This window comes from Zonotrichia leucophrys, chromosome 12, assembly GCF_028769735.1.
Source record: "Zonotrichia leucophrys gambelii isolate GWCS_2022_RI chromosome 12, RI_Zleu_2.0, whole genome shotgun sequence".
Classification (NCBI taxonomy): domain Eukaryota; kingdom Metazoa; phylum Chordata; class Aves; order Passeriformes; family Passerellidae; genus Zonotrichia; species Zonotrichia leucophrys.
Genome location: NC_088182.1, coordinates 1811762 through 1829213, shown reverse-complemented (window position 1 = coordinate 1829213; position 17452 = coordinate 1811762). Strand labels below are relative to the sequence as shown.

The 17452-nt window shown below is 43.4% G+C and overlaps 1 protein-coding gene across 3 annotated transcripts in view; it reads left to right on the top strand.

Moving 5' to 3' along the window:
- The window catches only part of LOC135453067 (contactin-4), a 267949-nt gene that overhangs the window by 149773 nt on the left and 100724 nt on the right, over window positions 1–17452 (top strand). For all 3 annotated transcript variants that reach the window (XM_064723696.1, XM_064723694.1, XM_064723695.1), the window contains exons 4-5: window positions 13998–14124; window positions 15698–15873. In XM_064723696.1, coding sequence (XP_064579766.1) covers window positions 13998–14124; window positions 15698–15873 — 303 coding nt within the window. The remainder of the gene's footprint in view (window positions 1–13997; window positions 14125–15697; window positions 15874–17452) is intronic.

The following is a 17452-nucleotide window of genomic DNA, read 5'->3' as shown; positions in this document are numbered from 1 at the left end:
AGCTTGCTCCTGCACACTGATGGTTTGAAGCTCAGGTGTGAAATGTGCCTGTGGCGTGGGTTTTTGCGGGGCGTGCAGCGAATTGTGGCTGTCAGGGCCGAGCAGGATGGATGTGTGCGAGCTCCCACACCTCGGAGTCAGCGCTGCCACTCACGCCTCCTGCAAGGTGCTGTGCTCTTCCAGAACCTCCAAACGCCTCTGTTGTTGTGACTTTCTCTAATGTGCCATCCAATTACCGAGAAAACTTCACCGCCCCTTCTTATTTTGAAGTGCAGGCAATCTCTGGTGTTTTGCTGCTGTCTGTTGAAAGTATTTAGGGGATGCATGAAAAAGCAGCAGTTAGCAAAAGGGTTTGGCATTTAGGAGATGTCATAACAGCTTTTGGTGTGTTTTTTAAAGCTCATTTTTAAGGTGCGTCAGCTGATAAAACGTGTCAGTCGCAGTCAGCGAGGTGAGGGTTGACAGAAGGATAAATTCCAGCTAGAAAAACTCTTTCCATGCATTGGTTTGTACATGGGAGCTGCCCTGGCAGAGGAAAAGCGGCAAAATTTTGAGAAATTTAGAGGAAACAACACCAAATTTTCCACCAGTTGCTCAGTGGTGCTGTAGGACACAAAAAAACCCAAACCCTCACTGATGTATTTGTCCCTCCCAATCATTGTTTTTTGAGCAAGCAGGAGTTTAAAAACTCTTTAAGTTTTTCCTGAAGACTTCAGGTCTCATGTAAATTCAGGAGTCACTGTGCAGCTGCCCACAGAGCATTTAAAATAAAAAGAAAAATGGATCAGTGCGAGTGCACAAATGTATTGGCAGCCTTAAAGGAAAAGCAGCTTTGCTAAACCTTGTAAATGTGTCACCAGTGGCTCTGGAGATGTGGAATTCTCATCTCGAGCTATCCTCCATTATTAATGCAATCTAAAATATACAATAAAGGCTGCAAGCAAATCCCATGTACAGAGTTTAAGTGACAAAACCCCCTCCTCTGTGGGCAAAATTCTGCATTTCTTTTCAGTATATATTTCAATGTATAAAGTGCAAGGGCAATGCACCTCTTTCTTTATTAATATAATTTAAAATAGGCAGTAAAGGTGCAAAACGCCTCTATACACAGAGTTTAAGAGACCAAAATCCTCCTCTGTGTTCACCAAATGTCTGCCTCCAGTGCACATTTAATTTTTTAACAACTCCTCAATGTTTTGCAGGTTTTTTTTTCATGTAAGTTGGATTTAATTTTCTATAATAACAACACCTTGCTTTCCAGAAGGTGACCTCAATAGTTGCTTGCTGTACAAGTGTAACCATTACATTCCTTTTCTTTGCAACATATTTTTATGCTTTTTGCTCTGGGTTGTTTTAGATTCCCAGTGTGAACCCAGGAACCAGATTTAGATGACAAAATTCAGTGTACAGTCAGAGAAAATGAGTGATTGGGACCCTTTATCAGGGATGGCACACGGACACTAATTATGGTCTCAGCTATTCTGTATCTTAATCAATCCCAGTGATCTTGTTTGTAATTTTTACTCCTCCTGACAAGGAGCTGCTCAAAGAAATAAATTGGCCATCAGTGTAATTTGCTGCTTGGACACAAAAGGCTCCCAGATTAACAGGCTTTTTCCCCCTGGAGAGATCTCCCTCATCCACTCTTGGCTGCTGTTAATTATTCCTTTGTCCCTTTTTTGTTTTCTAAGGGGCTCAGGATGTGCAGGCAGCAGCTCCCAGTGTGCCCCAGCACATCCCTGCTTCTCTGGGCTCAGGCAGGGAAATAACTCAGGATTTGTGACCAGAATCACCTCATATTCCCAAAACCCAGCCTGTTTTGTTTGTTCCTGGCATAAAAACAGAGGCAGTGTTTGAAAATTACTAATGAAACTTGGGAAATCAGGGAACAGAGCTGGGTGCCCGTGGCAAAGGGATCTTGATGAGATCTTCAAAACACCTCGTTTGATTAGTGCTGAAACCAGATCCAGCCCTGCCCCTTTGTTGTGCTACAGGTGGTTTTGAAAACAATTTACAAAGAGGCTTTTTTGTCTTTTTCATGCTGTTAAAGCAAATTGGTATGTAATTAGATTTATATAGTGAATAATCTTATTTGCATATCCAATTAATTCTTCCTGTTTTAATTTGCTAGGGTTGGATTCACATTGGTAGTAAAAAAATAACACTTAAATTATCAAGCATTCAAATTTTCTTCTGCTGTTATTTGTTCAAGGTCTTCCATTAAAATTTGGTTCTGGGCATCATCTTCCTTTAAAAAGCTGTTAAACAACATGGAAAAAGGCCATAAAAAAACCCAACCCACATGACTTGTGCTGTAAAAACATAAAAGGTCTCTTTAAGCTGGTCAGGGGGAATGCAGTGTGAATTTAGACTTTTCAAGCATCTTTTAATCACAGAGTAGTTTGGGTGGGCCTTGGGTTTAGATTTTATATTTTTCACATTCTGTGCTGCTTTAGTGTGTGGGTCTGGATTCATATTATGGGATGCTGAGCTCTGTGCACAGAGCAGGGAGACAAAACAATTCCTGCTCCAGCTGGGCACCAAGGACAAATGATCCAAATCTCAGCCCAGGAGCACAAACCCCGTGGGCTGGAGAGAGAAAAACAAGCAGGGTGGGACTGCCTGGGCTAAAGCTGGGATGGGACAATGAACTGCAAGGTGCAAATGGAGCAGAACTGATCCCAGGGACAGAGCCCGTGCCCGGCCGTGCATTTTGGGGCCATTTTGGTTCATCTTGGGTGCAGCCCTGGCTGGGCTCTGGTGCTGCCCAAGGTGGATCCATGGAGGAGATCCTTTGAATAAATCCCTGCTTTATTCTGGAACTCTGCTCTAGGAATTCCATCCCATCCCCTCCCCAGTCTCACAGCCAGGAATTCCTTCCCAATCTCCCATCCATCCCTGATTCTGAGGCTGGATTTTACAGGGACTCAATGATAAATTCAGGAGGCTTTAGCAAAAACGGTGCCAGGGAAAGGGAGATGGGCTGAAAATGGATGTTCTCATGTAGGTCCATGGAGCTGCTTCAGAAGTGAGCAGAGGACACTGCAGAGTGAGAGGTTAAGAACTGAAAATTAAAACAGCAACGTCTTTAAGAGATTTAATAAACGAGGAAAATGCATTGCGTAATTGTGTTGCAATGATTTGAAATAGGTCCTAAGGAAAATTGCTTTGAATCCTAATTAGCAACTAATGGTTATTAGCTAAATCCGGTGCCAGGGAAGAAATAAATAGGTGAAATAAATAGGAAGCTATTGCTTCTACCTGCAACCACTGCAGCTGTTGTCCCAATTTTGGGCTATTTTTACCTAAAAGCTGAAGTGACTGCAGCAGATCCCGTGCAGGTCCCGGAGAACACCTGGGCTGTGTTGCTGCCAGCCAGGATGAAACACAAATGAGCTGACAATTGGTGACAAAACAATTTCTGTGCATGGTTTTTATCTCCTGAGGAACAACTGCGCTCTTCTGTTGAGTCAGAAGAATAAACTGTGCTGTGCCCCGTGCCCCGAGGAGCTCTCAGTGGTTTGAGGTGGGAATAGATGTTCAGGTAATGCATTCCCAATCTTTTTCCCTCAGATTCATCCTCTGCCTGCTTTGTAAACTGCTCTGCACCGAGCTCCAAACTGCTTTTAGCTTCCCAGGGCAGGAAAAGACACTGCACGTCCCAGCGTGTCAGAAAACTCGGGGAAAATGACCTCCAGCTCTCAGGCACTTATTGCAAACCTATTTTAAATTGAATACACAAGCCCAGATAGTACAGGCTGTTTGATAAGAAACATTAGAGAAATCCATAACACGAGGCTTTTTATTATGGGTTTATTACATCAATCTCTCCAGTGGGTAATGGAACTTGTAAATATACTCTTATGTAGGAGTCTCCTTGCGGGCTTTTTATTCATGCTGAAGTAAGCACAGCAAACTTATTTGCTGTCAGGGTACATTGAATTTAAGATTAGTATTTATTTTGGTTCTAAAGAGGTTCTGCTTTTGTGAATTGGAGGCTGGAGCAGCTGTAGGAGAGGAGGTGGGAGCTGCAGGGGGGCTTTGGGGGGAAAATGAGTTTTTCCAGGCAAACTGCTGGTCCCTGTATGGGATACAGGGAATGTGCCCATTAAGGGCTGTGGGTCGTGTGCTCAGAGCTCCTTCAGGAGGGAAAACTCCCTTTGTTTAAGCAGGAGCTTGCTGTGTGCTCATTGACTGAGCCCAGCAAGATGAAAAATCATCCATGGGATTAGAGAAATATTTAAGGGATACATTGCCAGCGTTACTGCGCAGTGCAAACACGGGCACGGCGCTCTCTGCACTGTAAATATTTGTTCTTTACTGGGAAAATGCTTTTAATTCTCTTCTGGAGGTAAACAAAGCAATGCTGCTGCAGCAGGAACCCAGCAGGATTTTGCTTACTTGGGAGAAGCCGAGGGGACGTTTGTGCTGAGTAAAGGGTCGAGGGAAAGTTCACAGAGAAGTTCAAAAAGGAGTTCAAATCATAGCAAAAACCAGGAACAGCTCTCAAGTGTTCAAGTAGGTTTGTTGGAGGATGTAGTGGTTAATTGGTGGTTGTCTTAATGTAGGGAAAATAATCCTTAATTAGAGGATGTTAATTGGACAGACAGACAGAAGCTTGCTGAGGTGACAGAAAATTGGCTTTAGCTCAGGATTTTAACAGGATTTTAGGGTTCCACATCCCTGGCAGTGCCCAAGGCCTGGTTGGACACTGGGGCTGGAGCTTCTGGGTCAGTTTAAGGTCAGTTCCCACCCAAACCCCACAACAAATCAGGAATGATGTTCCTTACACTGCTGCAGAATGAACCAGGCTCAAGTGATGTCTGCATTTCCAACAAGGGTTTTTTGGGTTTTTTTGTTTGGTTTTTTTGTTTGTTCATTTTGGGGGAGGGTTTTGTGGGGTTTTTGTTTGTTTGTTAGTTTTTCTGTATGAGACAGATTATGAATGAAGGATGTGTGTGTTTAATTAAGGTCTGAGGGTAACAAATGTGCTGGAGCCACAAAACCACATCTGTGTCAAACCACCCTCACCTGGCTGGGCACTTCCATCTGGGCCAGGGCAGCTCCTAAAACGCATCAGCAGAAAGATCAGCACTGATTTTGCTGTCTCTTCTCTCATGTGTTAATTACATATTATCATCTCCATCTCTTGCATTTTAAAAAGACAGTTTTTACGAAAGATGTTTGTTCTTGTGTCTTTATTTTATTTTTTTTTACTTTATGTATGTTTTCATTACTTTGTTTGTTTTCTTGTCTTTATGTATGTTTGTCTTCATGTATTTATGGTCATTTTCATGTCTTCTGGTGTGTTTCCATGTTTTTATGGTTGTTTTCATATCTTTCTGTATGTTTGTTTCCATGTCTTTATGTGTTTGTTTTCATGTTTGTAAGTTTCTTTTCATGTCTTTATGGATGTTTCTTTTCATGTCTTTACGTTTTTCATATCCTTATGTGTGTGTGTTTGTATAACTTTGTTTTCATGCCTTTATGTTTGTTTTCATGTCTTTCTGTATGTTTATTTCATGTCTTTATGTTTGTTTTCATGATTATATGTTTGTTTCCATGCCTTTACATATGTTTTCGCATGTGTATGTTTATGTATGTTTCTTTTCGTGTCTTTATTTTCATGTCTTTATATGATAAAATAAGACAAAAGGCTGCTTACAGAAATTCTTATTTGTCTTTGAGGCTTCTTAAAAAATGAAAAAAAAAAGTTTTTCATAGTGTGTTCCTAGTCCAGTATAATCCTTAATTTTCAAAACACAGAAAGCCTTATTTTTTTTTTTTTTTTTTGGAATTGTAATGAAAAAATTGCTGAAGCAGTGCACATTATTTCGATTACCCATTAAGCCTTCTCTGCTCTAGAATGAAATTACATGATTTTAGTTAATTTTCTTGCTTTTAACTTCTGACTTGTAATTTACCAAAAGAGAAAAACAAACCACCACAACTTTTCTGGTCTCCCATTACTCCCAAAATGAATAATGAAAGTCAGCTCCTATTTTGGCATCTTTCTGATATTTTGGACTTTTTATACAAGAGTAACATTTAGTTTGCACCATAGTTCTGATCTGTGACTTCCATAAGGCTCCAGCATTATATTGGCTTGGTATAAACAGGCTTTGCATAGTGAGAGATTTATTTCACTTTATTTCACTTCATGTTATCATATCAACACAGTAAACCATAATTTCTTGGTGAACAATGAAATAAAATTGGGTTTTAATGATAAATTAATAGGCCTTGATCAGATTAAGGGAATCCATGTGATCTTCTTCAATTTAGCTCTTGCCTTGCTCTCCTCATCAATATTGAATTTGCATTTTGTATAATGTTGCATCTCAGTGCTCTCTAGGTAAGGAACTATAGTCTCCATAAGTAAAGAAAAGTAAAGAAAAATTAAATTTTACCCTCGGGAAAGAAAAGTGAAGAAAAATTAAATTTTACCCTTGGGAAAGGCTCTGTTGGGAAACTGAGGCTCTGTCAGAAGTCATAAGTCAGGGTTTTGTCAGCTATTACTGATACCTTTTCCCTGCTGTGTTGCTTGAAAGTTCATAACATTTAAAGAAATTAAAGGAATGCATGTTATCTGTGGGCAGACTGTTCAACCTGCACTCCTGGCTGCTCTTTGATGCTTTGCTGATTGAACTCTGAGAACTTGATTTAAACCTGCCTCAGTTTGGCATTTTGATGTTAATTTTAAGGCTGGGTTTGTGTGTTTGTGTTTGCATGGAGGGTCTGGTTGCTCTGCAGGGATGACCCAGCAGGAAAATGGGGATAAATGACCAGAAAAATGGGGATAAATGACCAGAAAAATGGGGATAAATGGTGATTTTAGGGTTGGGGAGTGCCCGTATTGGGGTGGCCAGTGCTGGTGTGTGCCAACTTCCAAAGCCACAGCAGGAACTCTCTGTTCTCTAATTCCCACTGGGTACTGGAATTGGCTTTTATTCCTGCCCTGCTGAGGGTTGCAGAAACGTTTTGAAAAACAGCAATGAAAAAAATTGAAGGGCAACTCCTCAAATGTGCCCTGAATTGGAGCAATTCCAGCCACTCCAGCAGAGTTACAGGAGTGAGAGCAGCTGAGCTGCCAGCCCAGTGCCCAACAGCAGACTGCAAATGCCTTAAATCCATTTATGGCACAGAAGCACCTGCAGATTACAGCCTTGGATCCTGTTTACAGGATTGTTAAACATTTTCTTGCTTTAGCAGCAGTGAGAAGTGAGGGAGGTTTTCCTGCCCAGGGTCAGCATTGGGGTGTGCAGTGCCTGGCAAGGAAGGGCTTGGATTCTCAATTCCTCCTCCATCTGGGGAACCCAGAAAATATTGGGTGAATATTCAGAATTCAGAATATTGGGTGAATTCCCTGTCTGGAGAACCCACCTGAGGCCCTGGTAATTCCATCTGCTTATTCACAAATATTTGAGAGGTGAATCCGTGGCCTGAGCTGCTCTGTAAATAGCTGGATGGAAAGCTGGCAGGGATCAGCTCTCCTCTGACAGAGGCTGATGTGCTTAAAGCAGGAGGGAGAAAAGAGGCTTCACCTTGAAGCCAAGCACAGAGAGCTCCTTTCACCTTGAAGCTTTCTGCAGGGTTTGGCTCCTCAATCAAGGCAGAGCCCGGACACGCTGCCAGAGTTGTCTTTGTTTTTGCAGCAATAGATGAGACAGAGATTATAGGTTATTGCCCCAGGGACTTGTCTTTTCTAAGGCTTGGGGATTTTAAAGGAAAGAGGGTTTTTTTTCACTGTATAACTCTGCCTGTCTGCTGCTGGGGTGGGGAGGATGGCATTTGTTAACCTGGCTTTTACACACCTCCCTGATTATTTCAGAGATTCAAATCCATCCAAGTCCAGGGAGGTGTTGTGGAAAGGAAATATGTGGCTTTAAAATACGCACATGTAACCAACTACTTCTGCTTTTTTAATATATCCACTTCACAGTCCCTGTAATACTCAAGACAGCTGAAAGTTTTACAATAATGATGTGTGTTCTTGGCAGACTGCAATTATATCAGCACCTTACATTTTACTAATAAATCAATAGATAATTAGCACAGGCCTTGGAAACATTTCTATTCCCAAGTAGTTCTGTGCAACAATGTCCAGCACTGGTGGTAGCACCATTAGCACTGAAATAATCTGATTTTTGCTGTTGTTTTATACTCAGCTCTGTCATGGGCTGATATTGTCCTCAGCAGGGCACTGTGAGTTCCTGTGTTTATTTTCCTGCTCTGGGCTGCTGTGATTCAGGGAAGAGGCTGTGGGGTGAAGAAATTTGTGATTTTCTGCAGTACTGGAGCAATGTGCTTTTGTGGGACACTGTAGGGGAAGTGTGTGATTTTAATCAGGTTGTTGACGTGCTAAGAGAACTCAAATTTCATCCTGGTAAATGAGGGTTTTGTTGGAGGACAGGTCACCTTGTGGTGTGGTGGGAATGGCCTCTCCCAGCAGTCTGGAGCCAGGAGAGGAGGCACAGGGAATATCCACATTTGTGTGTAGCATATCCACATACAAATATCCACATTTGTGTGTATAATATCCACATGTGAATATCCACATTTGTGAATATGATATCCACATTTGTGTCTATGATATCCACATGTGAATATCCACATTTGTGTGTAGGATATCCACATGTGAATATCCATATTTGTGTGTAGGATATCCACATTTGTGTCTATAATATCCACATGTGAATATCCATATTTGTGTGTAGGATATCCACATTTGTGTCTATGGTATCCACATGTGAATATCCACATTTGTGTCTATGGTATCCACATGTGAATATCCACATTTGTGTGTATAATATCCACATGTGAATATCCACATTTGTGAGTATGATATCCACATTTGTGTCTATGATATCCACATGTGAATATCCACATTTGTGTGTAGGATATCCACATTTGTGTCTATGGTATCCACATGTGAATATCCACATTTGTGTCTATGGTATCCATATGTGAATATCCGCATTTGTGTCTATGATATCCACATGTGAATATCCACATTTGTGAGTATGATATCCACATTTGTGTCTATGGTATCCACATGTGAATATCCACATTTGTGAGTATGATATCCACATTTGTGTCTATGGTATCCATATGTGAATATCTGCATTTGTGTGTAGGATATCCACATAGAAATATCCACATTTGTCTGTTGCACACCTGTAGGTGCCACAAAAGAAGCCCAGTCTCGTATCAAGGAGCTGTCCCCAAAGATGCAGAGCTGCAAGTGGAAAACTTCATTCACTTTTAAAATATCTGGGGTTCATCCTTTTTTATTTCTTTGAACAGGAAGCACCTTTAGTGTGTCTTGTTCATTGAGCACTCTCCAGAATTGCTCACAGCAGGACTGTGTGGTGTGAAATATTCTCTGTTTGAATTCCAAAGCCAAGCGCAGTTGCTGTTAACAGGAGCGATGGGTAAGAAGGAAGGAGAGAGCCATCCAGTGGAGCCCTTTGCTGCTCGGGAGGATGGAGTGCAGTGCTCACCTTGCAGAGCAGGCTGCCGTGGCAATCAGCCGTGCCCTTGAGCTGTCCCATCCATTCCACTCCCACTTCTCTGGAGAGCTGCTCTTCCCAAGGTGCAGCTTTGTCTCAAAGAAATACCAGCTTGTGGCAGTGTGTGCAAGCAGCCCAGCACACAGAGCAGGGAGCAATTCCCTCAGCAGCAAACAAGGAAAGCATTTCTCTCATTTACCCTGGATATACTCCAAGAATTCTCTGTTCAGTTTAGTTATTATCTTTCCCTACGGTGTGGAATATTCAATTAAACTTTCTCTCAAATTGGCCATAACTTTCAATGGAAATTAAAGCAGTTCTATTTAGGTACCAGGATCTGTCACCAGGCTTAATGTTCAGAGAGAATAGCAATGGTTCCACCTGTTTGGTGTGAATTAACCTCAGCTGACATTGCTCACGTTTCAATTCCTCAAAAGCAGGGGAAGCTGACAGCATTCAGCATCCAACTGCATGTGCTGGCTCTCAGCTTTGGGGTACTGCAGGGACACAGCAAGTACACCCTTCATTTGGAATCTATTCCAATTAATCTGGCTTTTTTTCTTTTTTTTTTGAATAGGTTTTGTAATTCACGAGGGGGGAAAAATATATATTGAGCAGAATGTTCTTTGAAATGATCTCTCACTTTCCATCCAGCACCATATGGACACACACCTCCTTCTGTGGTTAAAATGCTTCTTTTATTGTCAAAGCCACTGAAATTTCCTAGATCCTGCCTCTGAGGGAAAGAAACACACTTCTGTCAGAGGAGGCAGACCCAGAGCAGGAGTACATTTGTTTTATCTGACAAGGAGGGGGAAAAATGTTTTTTTGGAAGCCAATCTTGTTTGCAGGTTGTCTTAAGCTGAGGGCGGCTCGTGTTCGTTCTGGGTTAACATATTTAAGAAATGTAACTCAAAAAAGTAAAATCTGCCCCTGGGAGTGTCCCACCAGTTAGTTTGGCTGGGAAAGTTATTTATTTTATTGTCCTGGGGCGGTGGGAAATGTGTGAGGAGTGGCAGCAGCTGCTGAATGGTGTAAAGGGGAACTGGACCACAATACCTGAGCACCTTCAGCTGTGTGCACACACATATGCACTGCTTCTTGTTCTTTCTTGATGAAATGACTGAAACAGAGTCTGTTAGACTCAATCTGATGAGAAGGGTGAGGGAAAAAGCCTCTGAGCACAACAAAGAGCCTCCTGCTGGCATCAGTGCTTTCTGTGGTGCTCGCAGTGCTCACCCCTGATAAGCCAAAAATGTGTTATCAGTGGTGGAGTGCAAGTCCCTGGACATTGCTGCAACAGAAAGAAAGTTTCCACTTTGAATTTATTAAAAAAGTGTAGAATTTGCATTTCAGAGCAATCCAAACAGCAAAACTTTGCTCCCACAAAAGCAGACACTTCAGTGGAGCAAAAGCCTTTGGCTGTGCTGACAATGAACATCTGAGCAACACAACTTAGTCCAAAATGGGCTTTTTCTGGGGCGAGCACTTGTGGTTTCCTGTCTGCACGAATCTAGATGGCAGCTTGTTTTATTTATTAGTGACTCTTCAGTGCTCTGTGAGGCAAATCCTCCTCCTGTGGCAGGTTCTGTGGCTCAGCCCTTATCGCCCAGTGGTGGGATCTGGGCTGCAGAGATTTCAATCACACGTTAAGGCTGCAGCAAAGCAGCTCCACAGGCTGAAGATTAAATAGTTTGGACTTGCTTATCTTGGCTATACACAGGCAGCAATAAGAGGAAGAAGAAAGGCACTCAAAATAATTTTATCTAGCCGGTGTTGTGAGGTTTTTGCTGCTCCTCTGCTCCCCTGGCAGGCTGCAGCTGCTCTCAGAGCTTCTCCCTCTGCTTGAAAATCACACCAGGGTTTTTCCTCTTGCTGCCCAACAGGAAGGGCAGGCATTTTTTGCCATGTAAAAGCTGAATGTTGAACGGTGTCAGCAGCAGGTGGAATATGTGGAAATGTTTTCATTTGATCTTTCATGAGCTTCCACCTGAGCTTGGGTAAATTGAGTTATTCAGTGGAAAAATCAGCGGGTTTTGTGACTATTTCCACCTTTAGTTCTCTGTCTTGAGTCTGTGTTTTTTAAGTTGTTAATTGCTCAGTAATTAATGGCACAGACAGGACGGGGTGGTTCAGTTCATTAACCCTTGAAGAGCAGGGTGCTGCAGGTTCTGTGTTTTTTAAGTTGTTAATTGCTCAGTAATTAATGGCACAAACAGGACAGGGTGGTTCAGTTCATTAACCCTTGAAGAGCAGGGTGCTGCAGGTTCTGTGTTTTTTAAGTTGTTAATTGCTCAGTAATTAATGGCACAGACAGGACAGGGTGGTTCAGTTCATTAACCCTTGAAGTGCAGGGTGCTGCAGGTTCACCTCTGCTCCTGCAGCCAGGTGATGTCCTGCAGGTGTGGGGACACCTTTGGACCCTCTGGTTTGTTCCTGTTTCCCACCTGAAGTACCTGAACCGTTCACTTTTAATGCAGGCTGTGTTTTCCTGGGATGGGAGGAGGACCAAAGTCAGACCTTGGCTGTGATGTGATATAAATTGACATTCTCTAATTGAAATAACAGCAGGTGACAGCGCAGAGCGGGGTGTGAGGCAGGTGACAGAGGCAATCACACACATCCCTGAGTCAGCACGCCCTAACTGCATTATCTGGGATGCTCGTGCCACCATCAGACTCTGAGCTCCTGGCATTTGAGGCATCTCTTACACAGGACCTGAGCACTTGTGCATTTTCCACTGAGAAAACTGGATACATTCAAATATATTTTAATCTCTTGCTTTCAAAGCCACCATACAGTTCTCAGAGCTACAATCCTTATGGGCCAGGCTATAATATTCTTTCTTAGGGTGAATGAGGCTGCTCAGGGAGTGCAGGGTCTCAGGAACAAGTCTGGATGCCATAATCCAGTCCCTTATGCTTTGTGGCTGTTATTATCTTTTCCCACCAGCAGCACGAGTTGCACACAGGTGTAATTTAAAGCTGGAGATGATGTGAAATGTGTTTTGAATAATAGATGAGTTTCAGTCAGGTATCGTTAGCATATAATTAAAAATACAGATAAATACAAGGCCTGTGACTGTGCTTGTGGTGGGGACAGGGGTGATTCCTTTCTAATCTTCCTGGCAGAGTCTCTGTGAAATACTGTGGAGAGGAATTTGCTCTCCCTGAGTGAAGGGCTGTTGTGTCCTTGGTCAATCCAGCTGATTTCCCCGGGTCAGGCAATAGCAGGGTTATTCCCATTCATTCTCACCTTCCTTCCATCTGGAAGATCCATCATCTTCTGTTCACTCTTTTTATTCCTCTATATTTTTTGTACATCCCATCATCTCTAAATGTTGTTTATTCATTTTCCCCTGACCTCCCATACCCACAAATTTCCTGTATCCCATTCTGGGTGGGCTTCCAGCAGCCTGAGTGAAGTGAATTCTGTGCTCACATCCCTGCAAGTCCCTGCACACTGAAAGAACAGAGTCTGCAGGGCAGCAAAAGATTGGAAAAGGATTTAAAAATGTTAAATCAAGGCTCCTTCCAGTCCCTGTCTGACTGTGAGCACTTCCAGTGTGTCCTCACTTGCTCTGAACTTGGAGGAGCAGCCAGACATTGACACTGATGAGAGGAAAAGTCTCAGTGAAATCAAGATAACTGATCTTTTCAGGCAGGAAAAGTTGGTTTCTTTTGTGTTCTGAACAGCCACTGTGGGAGATGAGGCTGATACAAACAGGATGGAGAGCGGGGAGCTGAGTCAGAGCTTTCGGTGGGTGTTTGGAGCAGTGTCAGTGAATTCCCTGAAATTCTGCAGAGCAGTGGGCAGGGAAGGGCTGCACCTCAGGGATGGGGCTGTCAGCAGCTCCCAGGGCTGAGAGAGGATAAATTGATAAGGTGAAGTGCTTGAGGAGAAAGGAAAGGAGAAAGGGAGGACTTAACAGCTCCAAAACTCAGAGAGTATTTATAAAGTGAAGGAGGAAAGTCAGCTCAAGGGAGGCTCCCGTCAGTAATCACCAACCTCAGAGTGCTGGGAAATGATCCTGAGCTCCTGGAAGGTCGTGTCAGCTCGTTTTGCCCAAACATTTTCCCTCTCCTACTCGTATCTAGTGTGATTTTTTAATGCTCTGAAGGACACAGGAGTGGAATGTCCTTGTCAGGCTGGGGGCCCATTCCTGGGAGGTGTGGGGCAGTGCCAGGGGCACTGGGATTTGAATTGAGCTCTGCTGTGACAGCAGGGCCTGCTCCCATTGTTTGAACTTTGGGTGAGGTTCCATTCTGTGCTCTGTTCGGTGTAGGGCATTTTCATTACTCCAGGTGAGCTTCAGTGGCAAAAAAAAAAAAAAAAAATCTGCCATTATCAACTGAATGAAGTGACACCAGGTCTTTCCCAAGGTGAATGGCACACGGCCTCTTGCTGCTGAGACTCTGTTTTGTATTTCAAGCCTGGAAGATGGAGATTCCCAGTGTGACCTGTCCCCTTTCCCTGTCCCTGCAGATGACAACACCCTGCACGGGCCAGTGTTCCTCCAGGAGCCCGACAGCCTCATCTTCCCCTTGGACTCGGAGGAGAAGAAAGTGAAGCTGAGCTGCGAAGTGAAGGGAAACCCCAGACCGACCATTGGGTTTGTTCAGTGTTTGTTCTTGGAGCCTTTCTGTGATCAGCTGTGCCCGTGTTCACAGGGGTCTGAGGATGAGGGAGGAGACGAGGATCTGACTCCATGTTTCAGAAGGCTGATTTATTATTTTATGATATATATTACATTAAACTATACTAAAATAATAGAAGAAAGGATTTCATCAGAAGGCTGGCTAAGAATAGAATAGGAAAGAATGATAACAAAGGTTTGTGGCTCAGCTCTCTGTCTGAGCCAGCTGACTGTGATTGGCAATTAATTACAAACAACCACATGAGCCAATCCCAGATGCACCTGTTGCATTCCACAGCAGCAGATAACCATTGTTTACATTTTGTTCCTGAGGCCTCACAGCTTCTCAGGAGGAAAAATCCTAAGGAAAGGATTTTCCATAAAAGATGTCTGTGACAATCAGTGATGTCCCTGGAGGTTGTCACAGTGCTGATCCCGAAAAAATCCCCAGGGGCAGCTCTGATCCTGCTCTGTGACCAGGGACAGGGTCCAGGGAGGGGCTGGAGCTGGTCCAGATGGATTTAGGGTGGATTTATGGAAAGGCTCTTCCCCCAGGGCGTGCTGGCACTGCCCAGGGAATGGGCATGGCCCCGAGGCTGCCAGAGCCCCAGAAGGGTTTGGAAAACCCTCCCCAGGTGGGATTTGGGGTGTCCTGGCCAGGATTTGGACTTTGCTGGTCCTTGTGGGTCCCTTCCAGCTCAGGATGTTCTGTGATCCTGGGGCATTAGGAACAGAGGGAATGGACACCAGGAAATCTCCAGGTATTGCAACTCAATGGCAAACCTTGGACAGGAGTTCTAAAGTGCTACAAAAGGATCATGAATAGTCCTGGCTCTCAGATTAACCATCCTTTCCTACAAAAATGGAAAATACTCCTCATTCTTTTCAGCTTTAGCAGCTGCTCTGGGATCCTTGGAGAAAGGAGCTGCTGTAAATCATTGTAAATCAATCTCCTCTCCCCTCTGGTGCCTCTCACTGTGCTCACCAGTAAATGCCACTGTGAAACCAGTGAGAGCCACCAGGGCTCTGCCTCTGTGCCATCTCCAGCCACAGCCAGCTGTTTGGTGCCATAAAACCCACGGATCCATGGTGCAAACACAGCTCCAGAGCTTCCCTGGGCACTCAGGAGCTGGAATTCCTCAGTGCCCACTTTGTGACATCTGCCAGGAGGGAATTTTCTTAAATTTACAAACAAACAACCAGCAAGTGGGGAGAGGGGGGGAAAATATCCTCAGTGGACCTGAATGGGTTGGAGATCCTGTGTCAGGGACTTCCCCTTGCCAAGGGATCAATTCCAAAGAGCAGCAGCTACAGGAGCATTATTCATTTCAGAGACTGACATATATGTCAAGGATATTGCTCTTGCAGTTAAACACTGGAATATTTCAATACCACTCAGGAAATTTGCATTTTTCTGCTGTCTTTTTTATTATTATTATTTTTAATAAGTAGTCAGAGCCATTCTAAATCTTCCTTTACTTACTCCAGGCTGTGTTTCCAAAGAGCCGGGAGCACCAGCAGAGTTTAACGTTGGCATTGTGTGCTGCAGGTGGAGGTTAAATGGGAGCAGCATTGACGTGGGCATGGATTTCCACTACAGCCTGCTGGGAGGAGCCCTGCTGATCAACAACCCCAACAAGAGCCAGGATGCTGGCACCTACCAGTGCGTGGCAACAAACCCCTTTGGCACCATTGTCAGCAGAGAGGCCAAGCTGCAGTTTGCCTGTAAGTCAGAAGGAAGCCGCTGTTCCTGTGCTGGAAAAGTTGGCAGCTGGGTGTCTTTTTCCAAGATGGGTTATGGGGTGTTCTCTGTGGGAAACGGGTGTGTGGAGAGTTGTCAAGGGTGAGAGCATTCACGCAGTGTGCGTCTGTGTGCAAATTTTTTGAGATAAAAAATGCTGATTTAGAAATGCCATGGAAGAGGATGGACATTGTGGAGAGAAATGGAACTAGGAAAAGTTTCAAGGGATGGCTTTGCAAATAAGACTGGATACACTGGAGAAATAGAACTGTGAAAGATGCATTGTAGTGAGACCCATGAGGGGTAATTTTAGATTATTGGCTTTGAGGCATCTGCAGCATGGTGTGATAGACCAGGAAACACTTATAGTGTCTTCTCTAACCAAAGGGGGATGGCAACCAGAATTAGCTGAATTAGGAAATACAGGGTGATTTAAGTGATTTAAGTTTACTACAAAGGCTCTGTCTCTGATAAACAAAAAAATGGGCATGTGAAGCTTCACCCTTCATCTGGGCAGCCCCTTATTTTCCATCCTCATCTTGTGTTATGTGGGTTTTATCTCATTTTTATTTCTGAGGAAACGACTGTTGGGTTTTATTTTGAGAATGATGGGTGAGATCTGAGGGCTTTCCCCCCTCCTTTTAAGAGTTAAATTGCGACTCTTGGGGCATCAGTAATGGGTGTTGTTCTTCAAGGGCTGTGATATTCTTCTGTAGCCTTTTCAGGGAAGATTAAGCTGTGATTGAGCCATTCAGCCTCCTGTGGAGGGCAGACAGGGTCAGCAATTTCATCCTTGAAATATGTATTTAGGTTACAAACTCATTATGATAAAAGTGCTAATATTTCCCCTGAATACTTGCTTTTTGATATGGCATTTTCATTTCAGGTTTTTCCTTTTTGATTTTTTCTTCCTCTCTCTTTTTCCCTTTCTCTTCTCACTTTTATTTCTTTTTTTTTCTCCACGCTAGTTGTCTCTGAAATTGAACATATTTTCACCGAGTGAGGAATCTGCTGTGCCACAGTAACAGAATATGGATTAATGATACCCCGAGCCCTGTGCTTATAGCAACACAGGCTTTCAGAAAATAAAAAAGCTTTAAACTCTTGAGTATGGATCTAATAATGGCTTTTCCACAAAGATCCACACAGCTGAACTAGATTAAATGATGTGCTTTTTATTTTAGGGGCTGGGGCTTAGCTCCAGCTAAGCTGAGTTCCCAGCCCCTCTCCAGCCTCTGGATGTGCTCAAGCTGCCCATGGAATAATGCATGGGATGGAACATCTCCCAGGGGCTGGGAGTTGTTCTGTCACTCTCTAAATTAGAGATCTCTTATTGGATCCATACTCAAGAGTTTAAAGCTTTTTAATTTTCTGTGTTGCTATAAGCACGGGGCTTGGAGTGTCATTAATCCATATTCTGTTATTGTGGCACAGCAGATTCCTCACTCGGTGAAAATATGTTCAATTTCAGAGAAAACAAGTGTGCAAAAAAAAAGGAAAATTTGGGGAAGAGAAAGGGGAAAAGACAGAGGAAGAAAAAATTCCCTGGGAGGAGGTGGTGGC